At 40.6% G+C, this 22,978-nt stretch overlaps 1 protein-coding gene across 1 annotated transcript in view; it reads right to left on the reverse strand.

Moving 5' to 3' along the window:
• MROH8 (maestro heat like repeat family member 8) overlaps window positions 1–22,978 on the reverse strand; it is a 38,128-nt gene that overhangs the window by 4,137 nt on the left and 11,013 nt on the right. Inside the window, exons 5-21 of the mRNA XM_032461195.1 lie at window positions 22,470–22,549; window positions 21,559–21,703; window positions 20,605–20,700; window positions 19,291–19,395; window positions 15,492–15,627; window positions 13,781–13,896; window positions 12,616–12,768; window positions 10,503–10,663; window positions 9,357–9,492; window positions 7,099–7,289; window positions 5,939–6,076; window positions 5,508–5,622; window positions 5,032–5,172; window positions 3,678–3,842; window positions 2,809–2,964; window positions 1,656–1,778; window positions 69–168 (exon numbers count right to left, since the gene is read on the reverse strand). Of these exons, the coding sequence (XP_032317086.1) occupies window positions 69–168; window positions 1,656–1,778; window positions 2,809–2,964; window positions 3,678–3,842; window positions 5,032–5,172; window positions 5,508–5,622; window positions 5,939–6,076; window positions 7,099–7,289; window positions 9,357–9,492; window positions 10,503–10,663; window positions 12,616–12,768; window positions 13,781–13,896; window positions 15,492–15,627; window positions 19,291–19,395; window positions 20,605–20,700; window positions 21,559–21,703; window positions 22,470–22,549 (2,257 nt within the window). The remainder of the gene's footprint in view (window positions 1–68; window positions 169–1,655; window positions 1,779–2,808; window positions 2,965–3,677; window positions 3,843–5,031; window positions 5,173–5,507; window positions 5,623–5,938; window positions 6,077–7,098; window positions 7,290–9,356; window positions 9,493–10,502; window positions 10,664–12,615; window positions 12,769–13,780; window positions 13,897–15,491; window positions 15,628–19,290; window positions 19,396–20,604; window positions 20,701–21,558; window positions 21,704–22,469; window positions 22,550–22,978) is intronic.

Here is a 22,978-nt window from a genome sequence, read left to right on the forward strand (position 1 = left end):
AAAAACACAATTTGGGAAAAAAGTAGAGGATAAAAGTGACTGTAGAAGTGGAAGGGTTTTCTTTGTACCTACAAACAAGACTGCTGCTCTTCTGATAGGAAGTTTTGCATTCTTGGAGAACATCAGTGTTTGGGCTAAGATGTTAACTTTCCCCTTGCATTTTTTTCCCTAAATGGGGAAAAAAAGTAAGAGTATAAAGGAGTGAAGTAGCAGCACTATTTTTATCAGCCTCTCACAGTTTCTAGAGCCAGGGATTATATCAGATACACATACAAAGTGTATGTGGTTAAAATAACTACAGTTGCTCGATCATGCCACAATAACAAGCCCCTAGGTACTGTTAAATCCGCCAATACACTTTGCTCACATCCACGCGTATTGTGCCTGTAAGGCCTCTAAATATGTCTTCACTTCTCCGTATCTCATTATCTAAGTCTTCTCCGTTCTCTAAGCTCTGCCTTGAGTTTTGCCTCCCTATGAACTCTTCCTTGACAGCTCTTGCCTTCCTGACCAAGCCCTTCTCTGAGTAACATATAGGTCCTCCTCTCCTGGCACATACCATTTTCCACCTTGAATTTCTGTTCAGTGTTCCACAGAGGTTTAAGTTCCCTCACTAGCTTGTAAACTCCCTTTAGGAAGTTTTATTAGTCCTTGGTACATTTCTGGGTTCTCCATGGCCTGTTACACATTGGATGTGTTATGCTTACTAGATGAATGAGTTCAGCTCTCAGTGGATTTCTTACAAGGAGAAGCACCTCAGGGACAGGAGGAAGAGGACAGGAATTTGTTCTCATAGAACTTAGAATTTAAGATGGACAATCTGTAGTCTTAACCACTGACAGCACTGAATTTCTTGCTGCAAATACTGTTCTTAGTGCATCAGCTATAGGTTTGGTTGCAGGTCAGAGAGAGAATCCCCAGTGGAAAGCCTGACATGAGGGCACTATGGGGCTTCCTAGCCCTGTAAGTCTGATCAGAGGAACCCATACTGGGTTCTAAATGGCCACACACATGGAAGATCCCTGGGAACAGTCAGTCCAAGTGTCATCACAGTAGGATCCCAGTGGTTCCAGAGTCAGTTGTCTGGCAAACCATAGATGGGCCTCCTGGGCCTGCCCTGGTTCAAGCCTGCATCTAAGATCAGCCTCAGTAGCTTCTGTCAAGTTTGTGAAGAGAAAGGATGCCATCTGCATCCTGGCACAGCCAGTGGCGTACTGCCATCATGCTGCATGGCCTCCAAGAGCACGGCAGTCCTTGCTTGGGGCCCATGCTCTGATGGAGGATAAAACAATCCACTTCATCCAAGGAAGAGATTAGAGCCCACTATAATGGCAATACACAACCCCGTTTCAGTTCACTCCATAAAGAGTGTTTTGAGCATCTACTATCAGTCTGACTCTGTAGCCTCTGACACAGGGTTAACTAGTCTTTTATGTGAGAAAGGGTGGTAATAGAAAGTGAATTTTGACTCCTTTGGGAGGAACTATAGAAAATTGGATTCACAGTACAAGCCAGTTCATAGGTATCAGTTGCTGATATGAGAAGGGATGGGAAATATTTCCTTTATGTCATATTCCTCCATTAAAAACTATGTTTGAAAAAAATAAGCATGTCAGCATATTAAGGAGTTAACAAAGCCATTATTGCTCACATACAAAGAATTTGCAGATTATTCCAACGTCACTAGGGTTGATGTACCAGGGATCTTTGCAGTACACTTCTTGGGGAAGCTTCCACTTCAGGAACTGGGCACATATGGTTAGGACTCGCCTGCTCTCCTGTGAAAAGGGTTACGAGAGATCAGCATTTTCAAACATTTTTTAGTTGGGGTTACCTTTCTTCAAATAAAACTGACACTGAAGTCCAATATAAAAAGCTGATAAACTCAGAATCATCCTGGTTGAAGTGAGGGGAGGGGTGGAAAGGAACCAGAGTTCTGCTCTCCTCCTCCAACTTTACCAAACAGTCCCTAAAGAGAACCCATAAAATCTGCAGGGTTCTGGGGAAGAGGTAGAAACCACTGGTGTAAGGCAAAAGCAAGCAAGAGCTATTAAGTGTAATACCCAGACCAGAGATTTGGGCAGGAGTTCCCACTTTCCACCACCCCATGCTCCATAGAGGTAGGGCTCCTATGCCCACCTGCTACTTCTATGTCATTCCCTGTCACTCTACACATGCCCTCCTCACAGTCCTTGTGGAATCTCTAGCTTGGAAGAAACTTTGCAGGGTATTGGTCCTTTCCTGATCCTGATACTTGAGCAAAATTTAGCAAGTGGGCCTCTTCACTACTCATCACTCGCAGAATGCCTCTCATGCACCATTCAACACCTCTGGTGAGTCTCCAAGCAAGTATTTTGTCCCAGGTCCACTAGATTTTGGGGCCATTAAAATTCCTTTGGGGACTGATGGGAATACAAATTAGTTCAGCTACTTTGTTTAGCAATTTGTAAATAGCTAAGTAAAGTTATAGATGCCCAGATATTCCATTTCTGGGTTTATGCCCTCAAGAAACTCTCACACATGTACACATGGGCTCTGTGCTAGGTTGAATATTGAGGTGGAGATACAAAAAGGTATAGTATGTCATTCTTACCCACAAAGGGCCATGATTTGCTATACAGAAATAAACAGTAAGATTTTTCACACAATTCACTTAGGCAAAATAATTGAAAGGAAGCCTGTGTCAGAGGAAATGGGGGAGTAAAGATGGCACAAAGCCCTGCCTTCAAAGATATGAACACCTATTTGCATATTTGGCTCTGGATTTGGACATATTCAGGGCTGAAAGAAGTTGAGAGTAGGCATTACCTCAGCTACTGCATCATTTTCATCCTGGGAATACAGAAGTAGTGGGACCAAGCTGTCCAGAACTTGGCTCTCTACACGCTTCTTATCTGTGTATTTCACAGACTTTACAGAGGCTCCAAAGAGGGTCATGGACAGACGATGAACATCAGGTCTTACCTATGAAGGGAGTGTTCAAAGGGAAGCAACTCACTGAAAGTGTTCATGCTCTATTTACAAGAGCTCGAGGTCAGCTGAAACACCAGTCCTAACATGATGACATTTAGCCGTAGGCAGCTGAGGGTGAGAAACCAAATACAACTAGAGATGGCAACATTTGCTGCTTTGCATGACTTGTTCTTTCACTCCATGAATGAGAAATGGGCCCAGTCCCACCTGAAGTCATCACAGCTTATACCTACTGCTGGTATCAACCATTCACACAAGCTACTTTGCTGAAATTCAGAATCCCAGCCTTGGCATATTTGACTCTTCCAAGGATGTGGTTCATTGTGCTCCATCCCTCGTCTTTTTGACACATCTTTGGGATTTGGGATGGGGACATATGTACAGTCCACCATCTTGACCCAGTCCTGACTGTTCCTTGGAAGGAAAAGACAATGTCTTTTCTCAAACTCCTTCCCCATCCCATGAAGCAGGGGAGTACCTTGGCAAGTCTCTATGTTTCAGTTTTTTTCATCTGAAAAGCAGTAACACCAGCCCTACTAACATCATGGGTTACGTGGAAGGGTCTTAAGAGAGGAGATCTGAAAGTGCTCTGAACATAAGAATTACTATGTAAAATAGAGTCTATTTTTTACTATCCCAACTTCTATTTGCTGTTATGCTAGCTACGTCCCCCTAGGACAGTCTCTCCTCTCCCCTTGTCTTACATCACCAAATAAGGAGAACGAGGTCCTCATCATGGCAGTCAGGGTGGTGAAATCCATTGTCCTGACGAGCTGCAAGAGTATCTGGATGGTCAACAAAACAACCTTCTCGTCAGTTTCACGTAAGAAGTCTAAGATGCATGGAGACAGGCTCTTGATGTCTTCCCTCTGTGTGCCCAAAGGAAGTATATCAACACTCATCCTGATAGCACTTCATCTGGTACCAAAGTAGGGCTTCCCACCAGTACTCTGTACCTGGTGCTTTTGAATTTGTGGTAGTGCTGGCTAGTCAAGAACACAGGAGAAGCAAAGAGGGCATGATGCCCTCTCTCAGTACTGGCAGGGCTGACATACAGAGAAGGAAGCAGAGCTGCTGTGAGCTGCCTCACAGGACAGGAGTGGGACCAGGTGGGGATGGTCCGGCAACAGGGATTTGGGCTTAATGCAAGAAATTTCTCTCTTAGCAATGAGAGAAAGTGGAATGGCCAGCTGAGGTCACAGAGATTGCCTACCACAGAAGGTATCCAAACAGAGGCTAAAATATGCCTTGCAGGAATTCAAGCAGAAATTAACTGAGTGCCTTTAAGGGTCCTTCCCATTCTAAACTGGGATTCTGCTCTTCTGAAACCCCCAAAAGGAGTCTCAGGGTTTTAAAGTTTAAATCATACATGTTAAAAATTAAATAGAATAACGCAACAAATATTCATGTATCCAATCAACCAGAATGAACTTATGTTGACATTTGCCATTTTTGTTTCAGATCAATCGATCAATCGATCGATCTATGTATCTATCTTTTAAATAAAAGAAAGAGAACTCAAGTGATAAAATTCAGGGGTTAATCTTCTTCTCTTCTGACCTAGTTTTAGTTTCTAGCTGGGCTTGTGGAAAATGAGCTTCAATATGAAGTCAGTGATCTCTGCCTCAGATGATAAGCATCTTGGGAGCAGATACAATGGCCTATCCAATTTACTCCATAGGGCAACATGATGCAATGCATAAAAGGACACCTGAATGTTCCCCAGGTTGTGATGATAATGATGGTACCTCCTATACAAACTGCAGGATTCAAAAATTATGGATACAAGTGACTTGGACTTTTTTATCCTTTTTGATTTCATTAAATGTCTAATAATCGGTAGACACAGAATTCAAATGAACACTACCCTATTCAATGTACAAAGGATGTACTCCTGTTCCCAGGTGACTCCATTTACCTCCTCAGCTGTTATTAGTTTCCTGGGTATATTTCTGGGGTATATTTTATTTGTGACTTAAGAATTATCAGTCCTAAAGATTTCTACATGTTACCAAAAAAATTAAAATTTAAACATTTAAAAAAAGATAGTGGTCCTACCGTCTCCTGGTGTCTGACAAGATAGTGTAGTCCCCTCAGGGCAAGAACTTTAAAAAGCTTATTTCCATGAAGTAGCCAGTCTTTCAAGCGGGCAACAGAGTATATGCTGGGCAGTCTCCTAGCCACTGGACTCTGGAGAAGCTAAAAGAACCCAGAAATCAGCCAAAGAAGGTAACTTTAAGCCTTTTTTCATGAAGGGAGCCACCTTCCCACCAACTTCAAAATACATATTTTTCTTTGAATCCTCTATTATACAGCATATACATTACAAAGTAATGCTTGCACTGTAGGTACATAAGGAACACTGAATAATGAACACATGGACAGGAGAATTTCAATAGGCTTGATTCTGAAATTATTTCTGCCCCATGTCTGAACTGGATCCCAGCCTGTCACTAAGTCGGATAGGGCCTAGGAAGGCAAGTCCTGCTGCTTTATAGGTTTCATGAATCCAGCTTCTAAAAAGTGAGTCTTACCTCCACAAAAAAGCCTGCAGATGTGAGTTTATGTTTATCATTTCCTCGGTTAAGAAGAGGGACCAAAAGGTACATGACCTTATGTGCAAGGAAGTGATTCCTTTCCAGCAATGCACTGCAAAACAGAACACCGACAGAGCAACTCTTAGCAGTGCTCCTATTCAGACAGCACTGCGCCCAGGGCTGGGGGCCTCTGAAGTTTACGCCCAGCTTTAGGTTCAGAGGAGGGTAAGGCAGGGCCAGCACCTCTGAAAAATTTGGCTGGCATGATGGGTATTTGCCCACCCTGTGATGAGAAGGTTATTCAACCTTGGTTGCTGTGACAACTAAAAGGAAAAAAAACAAACAAAAAAACCCCCAATCCCACCCCGCCCCTCCACACACAAAACCTTAGAACAAAGCTGATTGAGAGCACGGCAGGGAACCCTTACTTGGCAAGGAGGGACACTCCCTGAAGATGGCAATCTTTTCCTTCCAGAAGCGCCCATCCTTTATTCTTTTCCATGATGTTGAATTCCTGCCAGCAGAATGTTCTGAGGAGGAGAGTCTTTGTAGCCTGTATGGCAAAGCTAAATCAAACAAAAACAGTACAAGTGAACAGAACCGGTCTCTCCAGCTTAGCAGCACAAAATCACCCTGCTCTCACTGAGAAGGGCTGTGCATCAATTGCTGCTGGACTGTAATTCTCTTCTTTCCAGATTTCCCAAAAGACTCTTACTGCTCTAATAACTTGAAAGGTCCTTTATACAAATTCTAAGCAGAAAGAACTCTAACTAGATTTTGTTTCCCTGGAGTATGGAAAGAAATCTCTGATAAAACAAATGATATAGGATGCTAAACTGATGCTCCCTGCAAAAAAAGGGGGAAAAAAAAGAGCTTTATTTAGATACAATTTGTACCCCATAAAATGTACCCCCACTGCTTTGTAAAACTACTTATTGAACTAGTATTCTGGACATAACATCAGAGAGTCTTAAAGCTAGAAGGGTTCTTGGACAACACCTAGCCTGATCTCATTTACAGATAAGGAAATTGAGGAACAGAACATCACAAGGATTTGCCCAAGGTACATAGCTATTTAAGTGAATGAGAATTAGAACTCAGATCTCCTGTCTCTTAGTCAGGTGTTCTTAAATGTTCTGCATTAGAGCACTTCGTCTAAAAGAAAGCCACGTGCCACAGCAACACTAAGAAATTTCTATGGAGATCCTAGTGGGGAACTAAAAACACCTCTCCAAGGAGTGAAGCAGAAATGAGAAACTGTTGACTGTGAATCAGTATGGTTAGGGAGGTGGGTTTAAGGCTGTTTTGCTGGTCTCTGTCTCTGATTTATAAAGAAAGGGCTGGCACGCTATCTCACATTATTTTGCAGAGCATTTGAACCCAGAGAGCCAAGTTGACCTTGGTACCAATAAAACCAAAGACAGCCAATGAAAGCCCAGAATGACTCCTGGGCTCTTCGTCTTAATGTCTCATGAGGGTAACAGACTGAAGCTCTCTCACAGCTGGGGCCACATCTTGGCTCTCCTTGCAGCTGTCACAGTGCCCCAGTGCTAAGAGTTAAGGTCAACGAAACCACAATGGGCAGTACCACAAAGGGGTGACCTCTGAAGACATTTCCTGGTCTGTGTACAGGCCACTTGGGATGGCGACATCAGACATGGTGAGGCCGATGCTGTGGTGAATCTGGATGAGCAGTGTCATGAGAAGCTGCGGAAAGAGTCGGAATGTAGCTTCTCGAAGCCTGTTTCCCACAAACACCTCATAAAGGGCATCTGTCGCCTGTGGAAGAAAAGGAGCAGAACAGCTGCTAGCCCTAATCCTTACTTTCACTTCACTTCTGCTTGTGCCAGAACATGCCTTCTGGTTCTCCCACAGGCAGAACAGGAGTGGTAATCTGCGCAGGCACACGAAAGTGAGGGAGGATAGGAACAGGAGTGAAGTGGTCACTGAAGGTTACCAGAGTGAGAGGCGTCCTGAAATCCAGAAGTAAACTATAAGGAAACTATTATTAACATGTTTGACCACACACAAATTTAAAGCCAGGGTGACATTTATCATAAACAAAGGTGGATGACAAATAATCTGAAAAAGTATTTGCATCAATGTGGTATTCTTAATATATAAAATGCCCTTACATATCAGGGAAGAAAAATGAAAAGCTCGCTACTCAAAGTGTGGGCCATACACCAGCATCCCTGGCATCAGCTGAAAGATGGTTAGAAATGGAGAACAGCAAGCCCCAACCCAGACCTTCTGCATCAGAATCTGTATTCCAATTAGATCCCTAGATGATCATGGCTTGTGTGCATATTAAAATTGAAAAGCACTGGGGTATGAGACATAAGCTGACAAGTCACAAAAGAAGAAAAAACATAAATGACCAATTAAAAACCATATGCAAATGTTGAACTTCATCAATGATGAAATTATAATTAAAACACTGTTCCTTTTTCACCTATCAGCTAGGCACCAATGCTCAGTGTGGTGAGGGAGTAGGTAAATGGGCGTGCTCAGACACCACTGCAGAAGGGCCGTGTTCTAGACAGCCAGCTGGGAACATCATCAAAAGTTTAAATAAGCCCAGAAATTCCCCTTCAATGGACTTTATCCTAAGAAAATAATTCAGTATGTATAACAAAATTTACGTATGCATGATTAAGTTTGCTACAGCACTGTTTTAATGGCAGAAGTTTGAAGATGGTCAAAATGTTCACTAACAGAAAACAATGAAATAAATAGTTCGGTATCAAGTATTACCTATTTTTAAAAGGTAATTAAAAATTAACTACAACGCAGCCATGAAGAGGAGAACAAAGAGCCCTGTATATTGATATGGAAAGTAGTTCATATATTGTTAAATGAAAACCAGCATGTCATCAAACGCTATGTAGTATGAGCCTATTAATACATAATATAATTTTATAGACTTATGTGATTAAGTGTATACTTTTACCTGCCCTAACTCCTAAAAATGCACTAAAATGACATTACAGGGATTTTTAAAAAGGCATAAACCCACAAGAACAGAGAGAATAACAGAGGAGACAATAGCAGACTAGAGACATCAAAATAAGTTTGAAAGCTAAAAAAAAAAAGTATGATAATAATTTAGGCCAGAGAAAGCTGAACCATAAACTGGTAGGGAAGAAAATAAAAAGTAAACATGGATGAGGGGAGGCTGTGCATATAGGGGGCAAGGAATATATAGGAACTCTCTGTACTTCCTGCTCAGTTTTGCTGTGAGCCTAAAACTGCTCTAAAAAATAAAGTTTATTTAAAAGGAAAAATATGGGGGAAAAAAGTATAAACACAAAAAGTTTATATATTGTGAACACTTCTAGAAAGTTGATTTCAAGGAGACGGTGTAGCCATAAGCAAAGAATGGTTTTTAGACTTTTAGAGGATTGTTTAAAAATATATCCAAAGAATATATAGTGGAGACTATACGTGATCTGTAAAACCTAAAATATTTACTTACCATCTGGTCCTTTACAGGATAAGTTTGACAACCTCTGCTCAAGCAAGACCTTTGGTTTCTATCTTATACTCTTCTGTATTATTTGAAATTCTTTTCACAAGTTTGTATTACTCTTAACTATGACGATACACATTTTTTAAAAGATGAGGGAAGGAATGTTTAAAACAAATTAAACCATACTGATTCCTTCACTCATCCCAGCCCCCTCCACGTCAATCCCTTGGTGGAGACATTATAGATTTATAAAAGATGACAGAAGCAAACTTTGAGAGGAACCAAAGGAACAGTAGCCAGGGAGGGTACTGGGCCAGTCATCCCGGGAGGGGAGCATGCGGGCTGAGGGTGGAGGGCAGAGCTCAGTGGCTTACAGCAACAGCCACGTAGGCCATCTTCTCCTGGGTGGGCACGTTATGGCATTTCTGCAGCTTCCTTAGGAGCCTCCACAGGATCCAGGTTGTGCTGGGCAGCTCCACCTCCAGAGTTCTCCACAACTCGGCCAGATGCCTGGAAATCCCAGAGTGAGAGGGTTCAGGAGAATGGCTTATCCTAGAGCTTACCCCAACCACAAGCTTCCTAGAGTTTGTCTGGAACCCAGTCTATAAGAGGTTTTCCTCTCTGATGCTCAGCTGCTCAGTTCTTCAGGATATCAAGACTTACTATCTGATTTCATAACAGTAACTCCCATGTATATACTTATACTTTCTTTTCATGTATATATCTTTCGGCTAAATCTTTCTCAAGTGTTTTGTAGACATAACGACATTCCCCCTAAATCTCTATCTCCTAAATTATTTTATCTCCTAAAAATAAGGATATTCTTCTATATAACTATGTGGTCATTTCACATCTAAGAAAACTACATTAATTTAATAATCTAGTATAGAGTCTCTATTTAAATCTTCTTAAAATTTTCTTTTATAGCTTTTGTTTTTCTTTCTGGATCCAATCAAGGTCGCATGTTGCATTTGGTTATGTCTCTTTAGTGTCTTTTTATTTAGAACAGTACCCTCAGCACAATTTTTACTTTCATGACATTAACTTTTTTTTAAGCTGGTATGAAGTACTTTATTTTCTAAAGCCAACAAACCAAAAATCAAAACAAGATGTCAAAACAATCTCTAAACCGATCATTTAATTTGAGGGGCAGCATGTTATGCATAGTGGGAACAGTCAGAAAGATCCACACATTTAATTACCTAGTTGACATTTCCACTTGAGTATCTCACTGGCATGTTAAATTCAGCATGTTCAAAACTGAACTCATGGTTACAATCAATAGAATAACTTTTTTGAAGAGCTCAGTCCAACTATTCTGTACAAATGTTCTTCATTCTGGACTTGCTGGATTGTTTCTTTATTCTATGCATTATATTCTGATTTATATTGCAGGCATTTGTCTATATCTTACCTCTTCTATAAGAACATTAGACTTTTGAGGGCAACCACGTTCTACAATACTCAGAGCTGTGTCACACACCCCAATTTATTCCAGAGGCTGTACCAGATTCTGTTACCTGTCATATGGAACTGGATGACACAGAAGGTGGCTGATCACTGTGTCTGTGTACTTGGGCCTGGAAATAAACAAACTCACAGTATTTACGATTTGTCGACGGACTCTAGGCTGGCTGATTACGGATAGCTGGGCACAGATAACCCCCATAATTTCTGGCACCTGAAGAGGGAAAAGAAATCACTAAGACCCCAATCCTGTCAGCAGTGGTAGTTACTGAGAATATTGTGGCTATTTCTATTCGGTCCTGGGGGCAACTTTTAAAGCATAATGTTTATTATTTTTAAAAAGTTTATTATTGAAACTACTTAAAATATACATATATGAATGGATATGCATATAAGAGGATTTGGAAGAACATATATACAAAGATATTAATGTGCCTTTGAGTGATGGGATATTTATTTTTTGCTTATCTATGTTTTCTAATTTTTCCTCAAAGATTATGTATTGGTTTATAATAAGATGGATTAATGAAAGTGTTGCAAGGAAGTTGTGTTTTTACCACTCTGACTCTGAGAATGGAAAAGGAGTCATACCCGCCTTCCTCCTGGAGACGCTTATCATGTTCGGGTAAAGAGAGCAGCAGCCACTGGGCTTTGGTCCATTTCTCTGCTTAGACTGCTCTTCCCACTCACAGACTCACGGCTGTGGCTCTCTGTGGCAATGTCAGCTTCTCAGAGAGGCAGTCCTTAACAGCCTCAGATAAAATGGCCATCATTATCGCCAGTTACCATAAATTGATTTGAGGATGGGCAAGTGATGCAGTTCTGGCCAATAAAATATGGGGGGAAATCTACTCAGGGCTTATAGGAAAGATTTCTCTCTGTGATTAAAGGAAGACAACTTCTCCCTTCTTTGCTGGATCGTATTGTCTTATCTGCTCATAAAGTCTGAAAATGTGGTGACTATATTATGACTATATGAACAAGCCAAGTTGGAAAGATGGAAAAGCCCCTGGTTCTTCAATAACACTGTCAAGTCACTGAACCAACCAATCCTAGAAAACATACTCTACTTCCAGACTTCTTATTGTATGAGATGATAAAACCTTTGTTTAAGCTTCTTACAGTTGATTGTTTTTTTACAGCCAAAAACACTCAAATGATACAAGTGCCCTTTTCACCATCTTTCAAAATAGTACTGTTCTTTTTGCATCTTTGCTATTTTAACAGATTAGAAAATGGGTTTTCATCATTAAAAGATTACTTTTTATTTTTATCCAAGTGCAACACACACACAATTTAAAAAGTCCAGTGGTATTTCAAGGCTCTCTCTTGCCTATTCCTTAGGTCCACTCTCCAGTGATAACTACTTTTATTCCTTTTACCTCTTCCAGTATGTCCTTTCATATTTCTAGATAGTATAACTATATTGTTAGTTCTCCATGTATCAATTTTAGATATTTAAATAAATTCTCTTGATTTTTCTATGATATTTATTCATAATATGCTAACATGACATACCAGTTTCAAAAGTTTTAACTAGAAAAATTCAATCACTTAAAATTTGAAAGCAGAAGTTACTGACAAATAAACATATTTTAGGAAAAAACAAGCAATCAGCAAACTTAATGAAAAATCAGCTAGAAAAGGGATTATCTTCAAAGAAATTAACAGCTGACTTTTCAATAATCATTAGGGTTTAAATCCAGTGTTCTATAAGAAAATATCTACTAATCTAAAATTCTGTACCTACCCTTTAAAAATAAAATTCTCTTGATTTTAAGTTTATTAAGTTGGCCTCCTTCTAGGATCACTGATGGCTTGATTTTTTTAAAAATTTGATACCTCTAACTAACCTGAATGAGGATCTAAATTGTTGGAGTCACCATTCTCATATGTATTAGTTATATTCTCCCAGAAAAACTACACTCTTTTGGAAAATATGGACCATGTCTTAGATTCTTTTAAATTGCCCTCTGTAGTTGCACACACAGTGGTTGTTTATACACATTCGTTGAATGGATGAATGTTCAACATTGACCAAATGGACTAAGGAGGGACCCTGGTCCCCTTCAGCAGTTGTTCTCTGCTGGGCAGGAGCCGCAGAAGAGAGCTCATCAGTGGCAGGAGGGGAGGGATCTTTCCAATATTCCAAACCTGGCTCTTTACCTTCTCAAACCGGGACTCCGCACTCTTCACCAACGTTATCAGCAACTCTCCCGCTGACTGCTGGGTGCAGGGATGTTTCAGGTTTTTCAGGCCATCTAGTGTAGTCATTACAAACTGGCAGAGCTCATTTGAATTGAGGAAAACTTCGAAGACCTGAGACGATTTAGGGAAAGTAAACTTTGAAGATATATAATATGACAGAAAGAGCCCTGAACAAGGAATAGATTCTAGTTAATGATCAGAGAAGCATACAAAGAGGTATAAAGCTGTTTACCTCAATAGTGAAAAACTGGAAGCAACCCAATGTCCCCTGCGAGGGTCTGTGCATGGCCTTTTACAGCTCTGACTTTTAGAAAGAAGCTTGATTACTGAGATCCTCAGAAAGAGTCACATTTTTATACGGATAGGAATTAAGGAAAAGCCCTAATGCTATATAGCTGACAGGGATGCAGGCACAGCTAAAATACCTTGTCTGGAGATCATACAGTAAAAAGATGTGTTATTTTGCTTTTCATTGCATTTAATGGTGTATAAGGTCCTTCACACAATTATGATATGTATAATCTACTGGGCACTTACTTTGTGACAGGCCCTAAGCAACGGTGTTTCTATATAGCATCTCATTTAACTCTTATAATAACTGCATTATCCCAGTTTTTATAGATCCTCATCATACAGATGAGAAAACTGATGTTTAGAAAATTTAAATTACCTCATACTTTTGATCCGATAGTAAGATCTATAAGGTTTTTTTTTTTCCATTTCCCCTAACATAGTGCCTGGTACCTAGTAGGTGCTAAAATATTTTGTTGAATATTGAATAAATACATTAATTAAAAAGCATATAGCTTGTTGGGTCAATCATATCCTCTTGTAGGTCCTTTTTGGGACAAAAGTTTACATTTGCAAGAGGCTGGGTAGGGTTAGGACAAGGAGTGTAAGAGTCATGACCACAGCGCCTCGTCTCCAGACTACGGAGTGTTTAGAGAGCAAATTCTCTGGGAAATCTTGTATGTTTAGTTTTATAAGCAATTAGCTAAACTTTTCCTGAAGTGGTTTTACCATTTCACATTCTCACGGACAAATGTATGAGACTTCTGGTTGCTTCCCATCCTCTCCAACATTTCAAGCTGTCTGTCTTTATAATTTTAGCCATTCCGATTACCTGTGCAATTTTGAAGGGACAACTGTAGAACTGTTGAATACTGTAGAGTTCTAGGAGTTCTCGACATTTTTTCATTGCTTCTTTCAAGCTTCGATTTTTCTTGTCGTGAGTGATATCTGAGAAGGAAACGTGAAATATTAATACTTTCTGGCTTCTTTATTCTTGATTTTGCAAGTCTGGTTGATCTCCAGGTTGAAGTGAATCCCTAGATCTCACACTTCTCTATTTCACTTGAATAAAAATGCCTGGGGCAAGGAGTGTGTGCTAGGCCAATTTGTTTCCCCTCTGTTGTAGGGCAATACAGAGCTTTTATAAAGAGCTGAAGGAAAAAGAAAAGAGCTTTTTGTAAGAGCAGAGCTTTTAAGTGACTTGGGAGTACAACCAAAGCAAGCTAAACCACTCATTACTCCATTGGTGGGGACTTTTGAGGGGTCTCCTTATGAAGCTTAGGTCCCCACAAAAAACTGCACAAGTTTGTACTGAGTTTGATAATTCTGCTATAAGAACTCTTAATGTGTCTGGTTTGGCTGATTACTGAGTCTGCCAAGACTCCCTCACGGTACCTTGTTTTTCTCATGTCTTATTGTGATTCATGTTCGTTGGAAATTTATCTATGGGAAGTCTTTGAGCCCTTGGTTGAGGATACTGTCTCTCTAACCATAAGGGACCTTATGGATCAAGGGAAGGGACCTTGTTTGTCTTGTTCACCAGTGCATCTCTCGAACAAGAAGTACTTCATAAAATATTTGTTGAATGAACAATCAGCTGTATTTCTGTGGCTATATGTCTGGTAGCCAATGCTTATACTCACAGCTGCCCAGAGGTGAGGCTGCTGCTTTGGGAAGCACAGAGCTTTCTTATCGCCCATATGAGCAAGCCCAGGCAGGGCAACTACTTGGTGGGAACAGAGCAGACAGACTCAAACCCTCGGGGGAAGCTGGCTTAGATACTGTCTGAAGTTCCTTCTGATTGCAGGACGTAGTGGGGAGGCGGGGGCAGGAGCCGTCAATGATTGATTCCTTGACCACAGTGGCCCCCGCTCTGTTTTTCAAATACCCCAAGCTCATACCTGCTGAGTGCCCTGGCTCATGCTATTCCTTCAGCCTAATATGCTCATCTGACACTCCACCTGGCCAATGTTCTTTATTTTTCAGGTGATCTTCAGAGTGGACTCTTCTGAATCCCATAACTAGATTTGATTCTTACTCATGGCCTCTGTAATTTCCCTTCATAGCAGTTATCTTTGCATACTGTAACAGTTATTTGTTGATTCTTTGACTGTCTGACTCCCCCACTAGACTATGTGGTACTTCAGGATTGGATCTCTTATTTTCTGTTTACTGTTAGATCCTGAGTAAGTACTCTGTAAACATTTATGGGACAAATAAATAAACGAAGGCCCAAATGCTGGCAAGAACTTCCTCCACTTTCAACCACACTAATCACTCCAGCTTGTCCACAGGGACAAGTGTTTACTACTCCAACTCCATGGCCATGCAGGTAGCTGACACTAATGAGTCTGATCCAGTGTTATGATTCTAATCAGTAAGTCAGTGTTGTCCTGTCTCTGCCTATGGACTATGTATCTTTCTCTTTATGAACTACTGTAAAGATCTTTCTAGAATGTGGGGAGTGAGTGCATAAGGAGGCTGGTGCTCGTGTTGTTTTGGAGAATTAATTCAGGGTCTTGCTGCCACCAGCAGCGCCTTACATTTCATCCTTAGGGTAATATGCAGCAGGTAGTGTGTGCCCTCTGCAGCCTCCTCGGCCACCTCCTCCAGCGGGTCCCCACACAGTAGTGCCATCAGAGCCACTAGATGTCCAAGTCTTTCGAATTGCAGTGGAAGCTAGTTAGGAAGCAAAAGAAAGATGCCATTAGAATACAGGTGCATTTGGTGCCTTAGATTTAAGTTGTTGAGAAGTAATTCCACTTCCATCCCCTACTCAAGATAAGTGCAGGGGTCACATCCAGCTCCTGGATCTCTTCAGGTTAACATTTAACATGTGTAGATCTAATATATCCAGCGGATGGTATTAAACAGGGCAAATTTTAACTTAAGTAGGCAATCTGAAAAATGAAAAAGCTTTGTATATAAAGATGTTCACTCTAACACTGTTTTTAGAGACCACATATTGAAAATAATTGCCCAACAGTAAAGATAACTCTGAATATAACCATTAGGAATCAAGCATCCTAGGAATTCATAATAAGGTAGGAAAATGTGCTAGTCTGCTAAGTGAAAAAGCTGGACTCAGAGTTATGGTACACCACTTAATACAATTAAAAAAATGTATTTATTGATATTTTGCCCTATTATGGGAAAAAAGTAAGGTAGTTGGTAAAAACTGTATCAGAAAAGGAAGCATAATTTAAAATAAACAGTGAAGAAAATGGGACATATTAAAAAATGAAGGCAGAAAAGAATAATGAAATTAAGAATTTTAATTCTGTTAGCATGCAGAATGCATAATCATCATTTGCTCAAAGTAGGTCACGAAACTAGGCTCTGAACTTCCTCAGGGCTAATGCAGAGGTGCACACATACGATTCACACTACCCGTAAGATAAGAAGCAAACAGTTGTGCAAAGGAAGCACAGCCATACCTAGGACTGAGGCAGAAAGAATTTCTTCTGTGGCTCTTCAGAAAAATATACTGAGATACTATGAACAATAGCTTCTACAACCTATTTACAGTAAACGCAGCAACACATACACAAAGCTGTGTAACATCTTTCATTCTCTGATAATAATGTTCATTCCTTCAGTCAATCAACAAACACTGAGTACCAATGCTGAGCCCAAAACTGGTTATGACTGTGGCCCTTATATAAGGCACTATGACTGGCACTGGGAACATAAGCAGTGAACAAAAGCTAACATTCCTGTTCATGGAGGGGACATTCTCATTGGAGAAACATAAAATAAAAAAATAAAGAAGTAATATTTTTTATATATTAAATGGTGATAAATGTTATGATGAAGAAAAATGCAGGGGACAAGGATAGGGAATGCTACTTTAGAACAGTCAGGCTGTAAGGAGGGACTGAGTGAAAAGCACTCTGGCAGAGAGAATAGCACATGAACAAAGAAGGGATTGTGTCTGGTGCTTCTGAGGAAAAGGAGGCTTGGTTGGCTGGAGCAAAGTAATTAAGAGTGAAAAAAAATAGGAGGCATATGAGGATGGGGCAAGATGACATAGCAATCTATAAAACATTGTAAGGATTTTGGATTCTATTCTGTGTGAGATGGGAAGCCACTGGAGGGTTAGCCATTGGAAGGTTTTGAGCAGAGAAGGGACATGAGCTGATTGACATTTATTCAATAAATATTAAATTGAGCATCTACTGAGTAGCATATTCTGTGCTAGGTAGGCATTGGGGATGCTGTGGTGAATAAGACAAAGAATCACTGATGAAATTTACATTCTATCAGAGGGAAATAGGCAATAAATCAACAAAGAAATAATCAAACAAGATAACCTCTGATCTTAAGAGGCTCCTGGAAGGAAAGAGTTGAGAGAGAGAGCAAGAGTAGATCTATTTGTAAGCAGAGGCCTTTCTGAGGTGGAACATTTGAACTGAGTGCTAAAGAATGAGGGGGAATTAGCTATGTGAAAGGTCGGGGAAGGTCATTTCAAGCAAGGGAAGTACTAAGTACAAAGGCCATGAGGCAAGAGGAGCTTTATATGGCAAAGAAGATAAGAGAGGTCAGTGTGGCTGCAATAAGTCAGGATGTGCAGGGAGGCAGGAGGAGCTAGATCACCTAAGAGCAGATGGAAATCAGTGGGTCAAGAGTAGCTGGGTTTTAAGAAAATACCTTGGCTGCATGTAGAGAACAAACTAGAAGGAACTGAGTGGAAGATTCCACCCCAACACATTCACGCAGAAAAAAGTATGCAGGAGGAATAAAAAAAAAATGTTAATGGGGCTATCTCTGGATGACAAGGAGATAGTTTTTCTTCCTTCTACTTAAAATTTTTAACAAAAATTTTTCTTTAATGAGCATATTTATATTCATAATATTAAAAAACTCAAACTTTATTAAGACAAAAAAGGCTACAGGAGAATTATGTTCCTAGTCTGACCACTAAGTAGTTCTTTAATGTTCTCTTTTTTTGTATTTATTTATTTATTTATTTTAAATCTATTTTTATATATAGTGGCTAACATTTGTAAATCTCAAACTCCCCAGTTTTTTAATGTTCTTTTTAAATTGTTATCTTTTAAGACTTATCTGAGAATATGAAAAAAGTAAGGGACAATAGGAATATACATTTGTCAAAACTATACAGTTAAACTGGGTGGATTTCATTGTATAAATTATAATTCAAGAAAGTTGATTTAAGAAAAACTATGGAAGTTCCTCAGAAAAATCCGGGAGACTGAACCACCCAGAATTCTGCGCACAGCCTTGCAGGTGTTCACAGACTCCAGTGGCACCTACGTTTTCCCTAGGAAGGAAATGCTAAGGAAGATCTGCAGGGCCTCGAGAGAGATTATGGATAGAAAGGAGTCACCTGAAACTCTTGCATCTTCAAGCTGTTGCCAAAATTAGAGGTTGAGGAAGAATGATGCATTGTGGTTAACGACAGGGTCGTCAGTGACGACGGAATAGTAAGGTCGTCACTGACAGCCGGAAGTTACCTGCTTTCACTGACTGAAGAAAGAAAAAAGCAGCATAGTTTGAGGGACTGAACTCCAATGAGGACACAGAAAGTTTGGATATATTTTCAAATTGAGAAATAAGAGAGTTAGCAGAGTGCTGTCCTTTTTAAGCATGACTGTTAAAAACAGCTGTATCAAGGACAAATTCTCTGAGGGATTCCAGCATAAAAACCTAGCGTCCCCACCCAGCGACTTCTCTTCCAATTCCTGGGCCTTACTTAACTAGATTGGAGAAATGACGAATGCACAGGAGAAGCGCCAGTGCCTAGAAGATCTACTCAGGGAAGAAGACAGAACTGCAGATGAAAAAAGGAACAGAGCAGGAAGGAGGATCTCATCTGCGGGAATGCTGTTTAGGAGTTACAGGAGAGGGCTCAGAACAACTGAGAAGTGAGAGAAAGAGCAAAATGGGATTTGAGAAGAGGTACCATAGAACCGTTTCCTTTGAGATGCTGAGAGATATTTAAATTGATTTACATACTTACATTTGCCAGCCGGACTTTGTTACTTCAAATATAACACTGCACAGAAATTAGACCCACTGAACTGTGGGTCCTTAGATATTTTCAGGTCACATTTATTTACTCATTCATTGAAAAACATTTACTGTATTGTTATGTTCCAGTTCTTGTGCTAAGCAATGGGGATACAAAATTAATAAACACGGTACCTGGCCTCAAAGCTGCTCAAATTTTAAGAGAGGAGCAGACATACGAATAACACTAAATGCCATCATGTGAGCATCAAGGACTCCCATCAAATTTGGGGAGTCGTAAACGGGAGGGGAAACAGGTTGTAAAAGGACCGCTCTGGATCCTTCATCTTCAGCTGAAGGGCTGCTTACCTTCAGGCTGAGATTTCTTGATAAGCACTTCAGAACTTGAGCCATGCTGGCTGCGGCCCGTTCCCGCTCATGGTCTTTGAGTGACTGTAACCAGGGCTCCATGTACTGTGAAAAATAAAGGGAGCCTGAATGGTTTATTAAGGAAGATCTGGGATAACACTTAGGTTGTTTGGAAGAAAATGTGGAGGGAGATGTCCACATGTCACTACTATGTCTGAAAATGTTTTTGTAAATGATAAACCAGTTTTGGTTGGAAATGAAGGTAGTGGGATGACAAACAAGGCACAGAGATCTAGGGGACCAGGTGGCCAGGCTTCTACAGGGGCTTATGTTCTAGATTAGTTTTTCCTTTATCCTACTTTCTTCAATTATTTATTCTATTCATCTGCATGTTTTTAGACTTCTGAAATCTGCTTTGGAAAGAAAGAAAACTAATGATGTGCTAGTAAAGAACTCTGAGGATGGGAAGCTGCATCTGCCTGGGACAGTCACGGAAGGATTCATGGAGAAAGTAATATCTATGGGCAGGAACTTTGTCAAGAAGGTGGCATCTCAGACAGAAGAACAGCTTGAATTAAGCTGACAAGGCAGGAAAGTACCAGGCACAACCAGATAAAGGAGAGAAGCCCAATGTGGCTGGAGTATTGACGTATAAATAGAAGAGGAATGGAAAATAATGTTAAGGTTGGTTGTGGCTAAGATAAATGTCCATCTGTATTTAGGTGCAAATCATTAATAACAGTTTAAAGGGTTATCCGTTTCTGGGATCTCTGCAACTTAAAAAGGGGTAAGAGAGCAAGATACTTGAACTGCAGTGAATGCACTTCAATGAATAAACCCCCACTGACGGAATGGCATATACTCGAATGGGTACAGGGGCGAGCAGGTGGTTATTAATGACCTTTGAATCTCGCCTGGTAGGCAGCTGTCTATTCACTCACTCATGAGGCTGATTCTGTTCTCTTGGTCACTGATTGAAACCCTTCTATGGTAGTAAGCACTAGTAATTTAAGGAATAATTATAGCTACCGCTTAAACCATTTATTGAAAGCCGTTTATTCAATAGTCACAGTAATTCTTATCTCCATTTAAAGGTGAAAAGACTGAGAGATTAAATTACTTGCTGAATGTATAACCAATGAATGGCAGGGAGTCAGAATTTGAACCCAAGTCTGACTCAAAACTGAGAGCTGATACTCTTAACTGCTGTCTCCTACAACTTAACCCTTCCGTATTTTCTGCTCCACTTTCACAGTAAATAGGAACCATTTCCCATTCTCTCCTGATATCCTGTTTATATCTTTCCTGATATACCTTAAAAATGGTGTCAAGATTTTCCAAATGTGGGTCTTTTATCACCAAACTCTGAAGCATCTCAGAGAATGCTTGGAACGTCTGCCTATAGAGAGACTGAAAAGACACAGGATTAGTGAGAAATGCCCCATGTGGAGTTCCCCAACACTGCACACCTTTAAGGCTTTCCTTGTTATCTCAGACTTTACTCAGAGGTGCAGGACCTTTGAATGAAGTACTAGCAGGCAATGTGTGACCTGAGGTGAGACAATAAGTCATTTCAAATGGACATCTCAGCCTTACTGGGAGCACAGTTAACTGATTCTAACCACAGCTGAGAAATTACTTTTGAGTCATCAAAATTCTTTTAAAGTTTGACTTGTGAGTCTTTCTGTCAGCTTGCCAAATCAGTTCACCAGCTGCACCAGGAAATCAAGGCCTTTGTACTTCCTCTCCTGTCTGCCCGAAAGCTTCTTTTCCAGAGATATTCATACTCTCTCTTGTCAACCGTCACCTTATCAGGAAGGCTTTCTCTGGCCCCCTTATGTTAAAAAAAGTCCCTGTACCTGCCAACCACAGTACTATGTATCCTCCTCTTTCTCTGTTTTATTTTTTTTCATAGCACTTATTGCCACCTAATAGTATATGTATTTTTCAGTGGTTTGTATCTCTGCACTAAGATGTAAGCTCCTGGGATGAGCGTGTGCACTGCTGTGTTTCTGCTGCCTATCATGATAACCCTAAAGGTCTGCTAAGCACATGAACACTCCCACCTTATTTTAAAGCCAAAAGCGGGAAAAGAAAGAAGACAAAATAAAGTGGAATAAGAAAAGCATTTAATTTAACGACCAATTTTATTCACCAGAGTTGGCTTAAATGGTTTTTGGCTCATTCCAAAAACTCAAGTGCACCTTCAAAAGGCCAAGATCAGCTGACCCTGTGGATGGCAAGTTACTAAAGCAAAGTATGAGTTACCTCTGAGTTGTAGGATCCAAAAGGCATCACTTCCTGCATCTGGGTAAGAGTCGTTACAGAGGGTAGAGTGATTATACTTCTGGTGATAAGACTGAACAGGTCAGCTCGATCATCAGAGCCAAGCAGCAAATGGACATCTTGGTAGCTAAGAAAAGACAGTTTGGGAACAGCCAGCTGGGAGGAGTTTGATTTGATGTTGATAAGCAGGAATCCAAGTAACCCAAAAGGGAAGGACACACTGACTGGTGTATCACTCTGATGGAAGAGATAAATGGTACGTTTGTCAGGCTGTCTACACAAACCTCACAAAAGGTTAGAGGAAGAGTTTCAGGCTCAGAGCTTCCATTCTTCTCCCCTCTCCCTCTCCATCCACAAGACATCACCACCACTGGAGTGACATCCTTCTTACTTTCCTCCCGTTCAACCTCAGAGGGAAGCCTGCTACAGTTTAATATAGTAAACCATGATTTTCCAAAGTGTGTTCTGCTGAATGCTTGTTAGTTTGGGGAATGGTGGGCTGAACCAAGTTTAAAATCCTTTTAACTGCAGGACTTCTTGAGATCTTTAATGAGTTAATGTGCAGTACAAATCTCCAAGAGACGTAAACAGCAGGCGGCCCTTCCAAATGTCTCAGGCCATGGAACTCTACTGTCATGAAGCATATATGGGAATAATTTTCCACTGAATATACTCTGGACAAAACTGAACTCCAAAGAGGTTTCAGTAGGTCTTTGAGATACAGATGGTAGCACACATGAAATCAAAGTTCTTACATAAAAACATGGATTTGGCTTCCCCTTCCTATCTAAATAGTTTTCGGAGGTTAAAAATATGAAACCACATCTGTTGGCTCTGGTACTGGCCCTGAATCAGGAACCTGGATGCACGTGTAGGGGGCATGTGGGTGTCACCTGAAGTCAGCGACAGTGACGAAGACCTCTTGGCGCACAGGGCTGAAGAGAGAATGCAGCGGCTCCTCCTCCACCAGTATCTGCAGTGAGAGGGGAAGAACTTTACAGAGTGTTGAGAGTGTGCTAAACCATTAGGCCAGATGATGAGAGACGTGGATGGCCTGCAAGAACAATGGCAGGCCCTTTGACAGCTCTGCTCCTGGGCTCCACAGGACTGGTACCAGGACCCTGGACACTCTAAGAGTTCAGTCTCTGAGGCCTGGCTCTACCTCTAACTAGCTGCTTGAGCTGATACATGTCATGTAACTTCCCTGTAACTCAGTTTCCTCATCTGCAAAACGAGATAACAGCACTACTTACCTTTAGGGGTTGGTTGAGAGTACTAAATGAGCTAATTCATATTACCGAGTCGACCTCAGTAACTGTTAGATAGTGTCTGTTATTCATTATTCTTATTACTAGTGATTATTTCCAGTTTAGGCATCCTAACACCTCTTTCTCCTAAACCA

This window comes from Camelus ferus, chromosome 19 (assembly GCF_009834535.1).
Source record: "Camelus ferus isolate YT-003-E chromosome 19, BCGSAC_Cfer_1.0, whole genome shotgun sequence".
Classification (NCBI taxonomy): Eukaryota; Metazoa; Chordata; class Mammalia; order Artiodactyla; family Camelidae; genus Camelus; species Camelus ferus.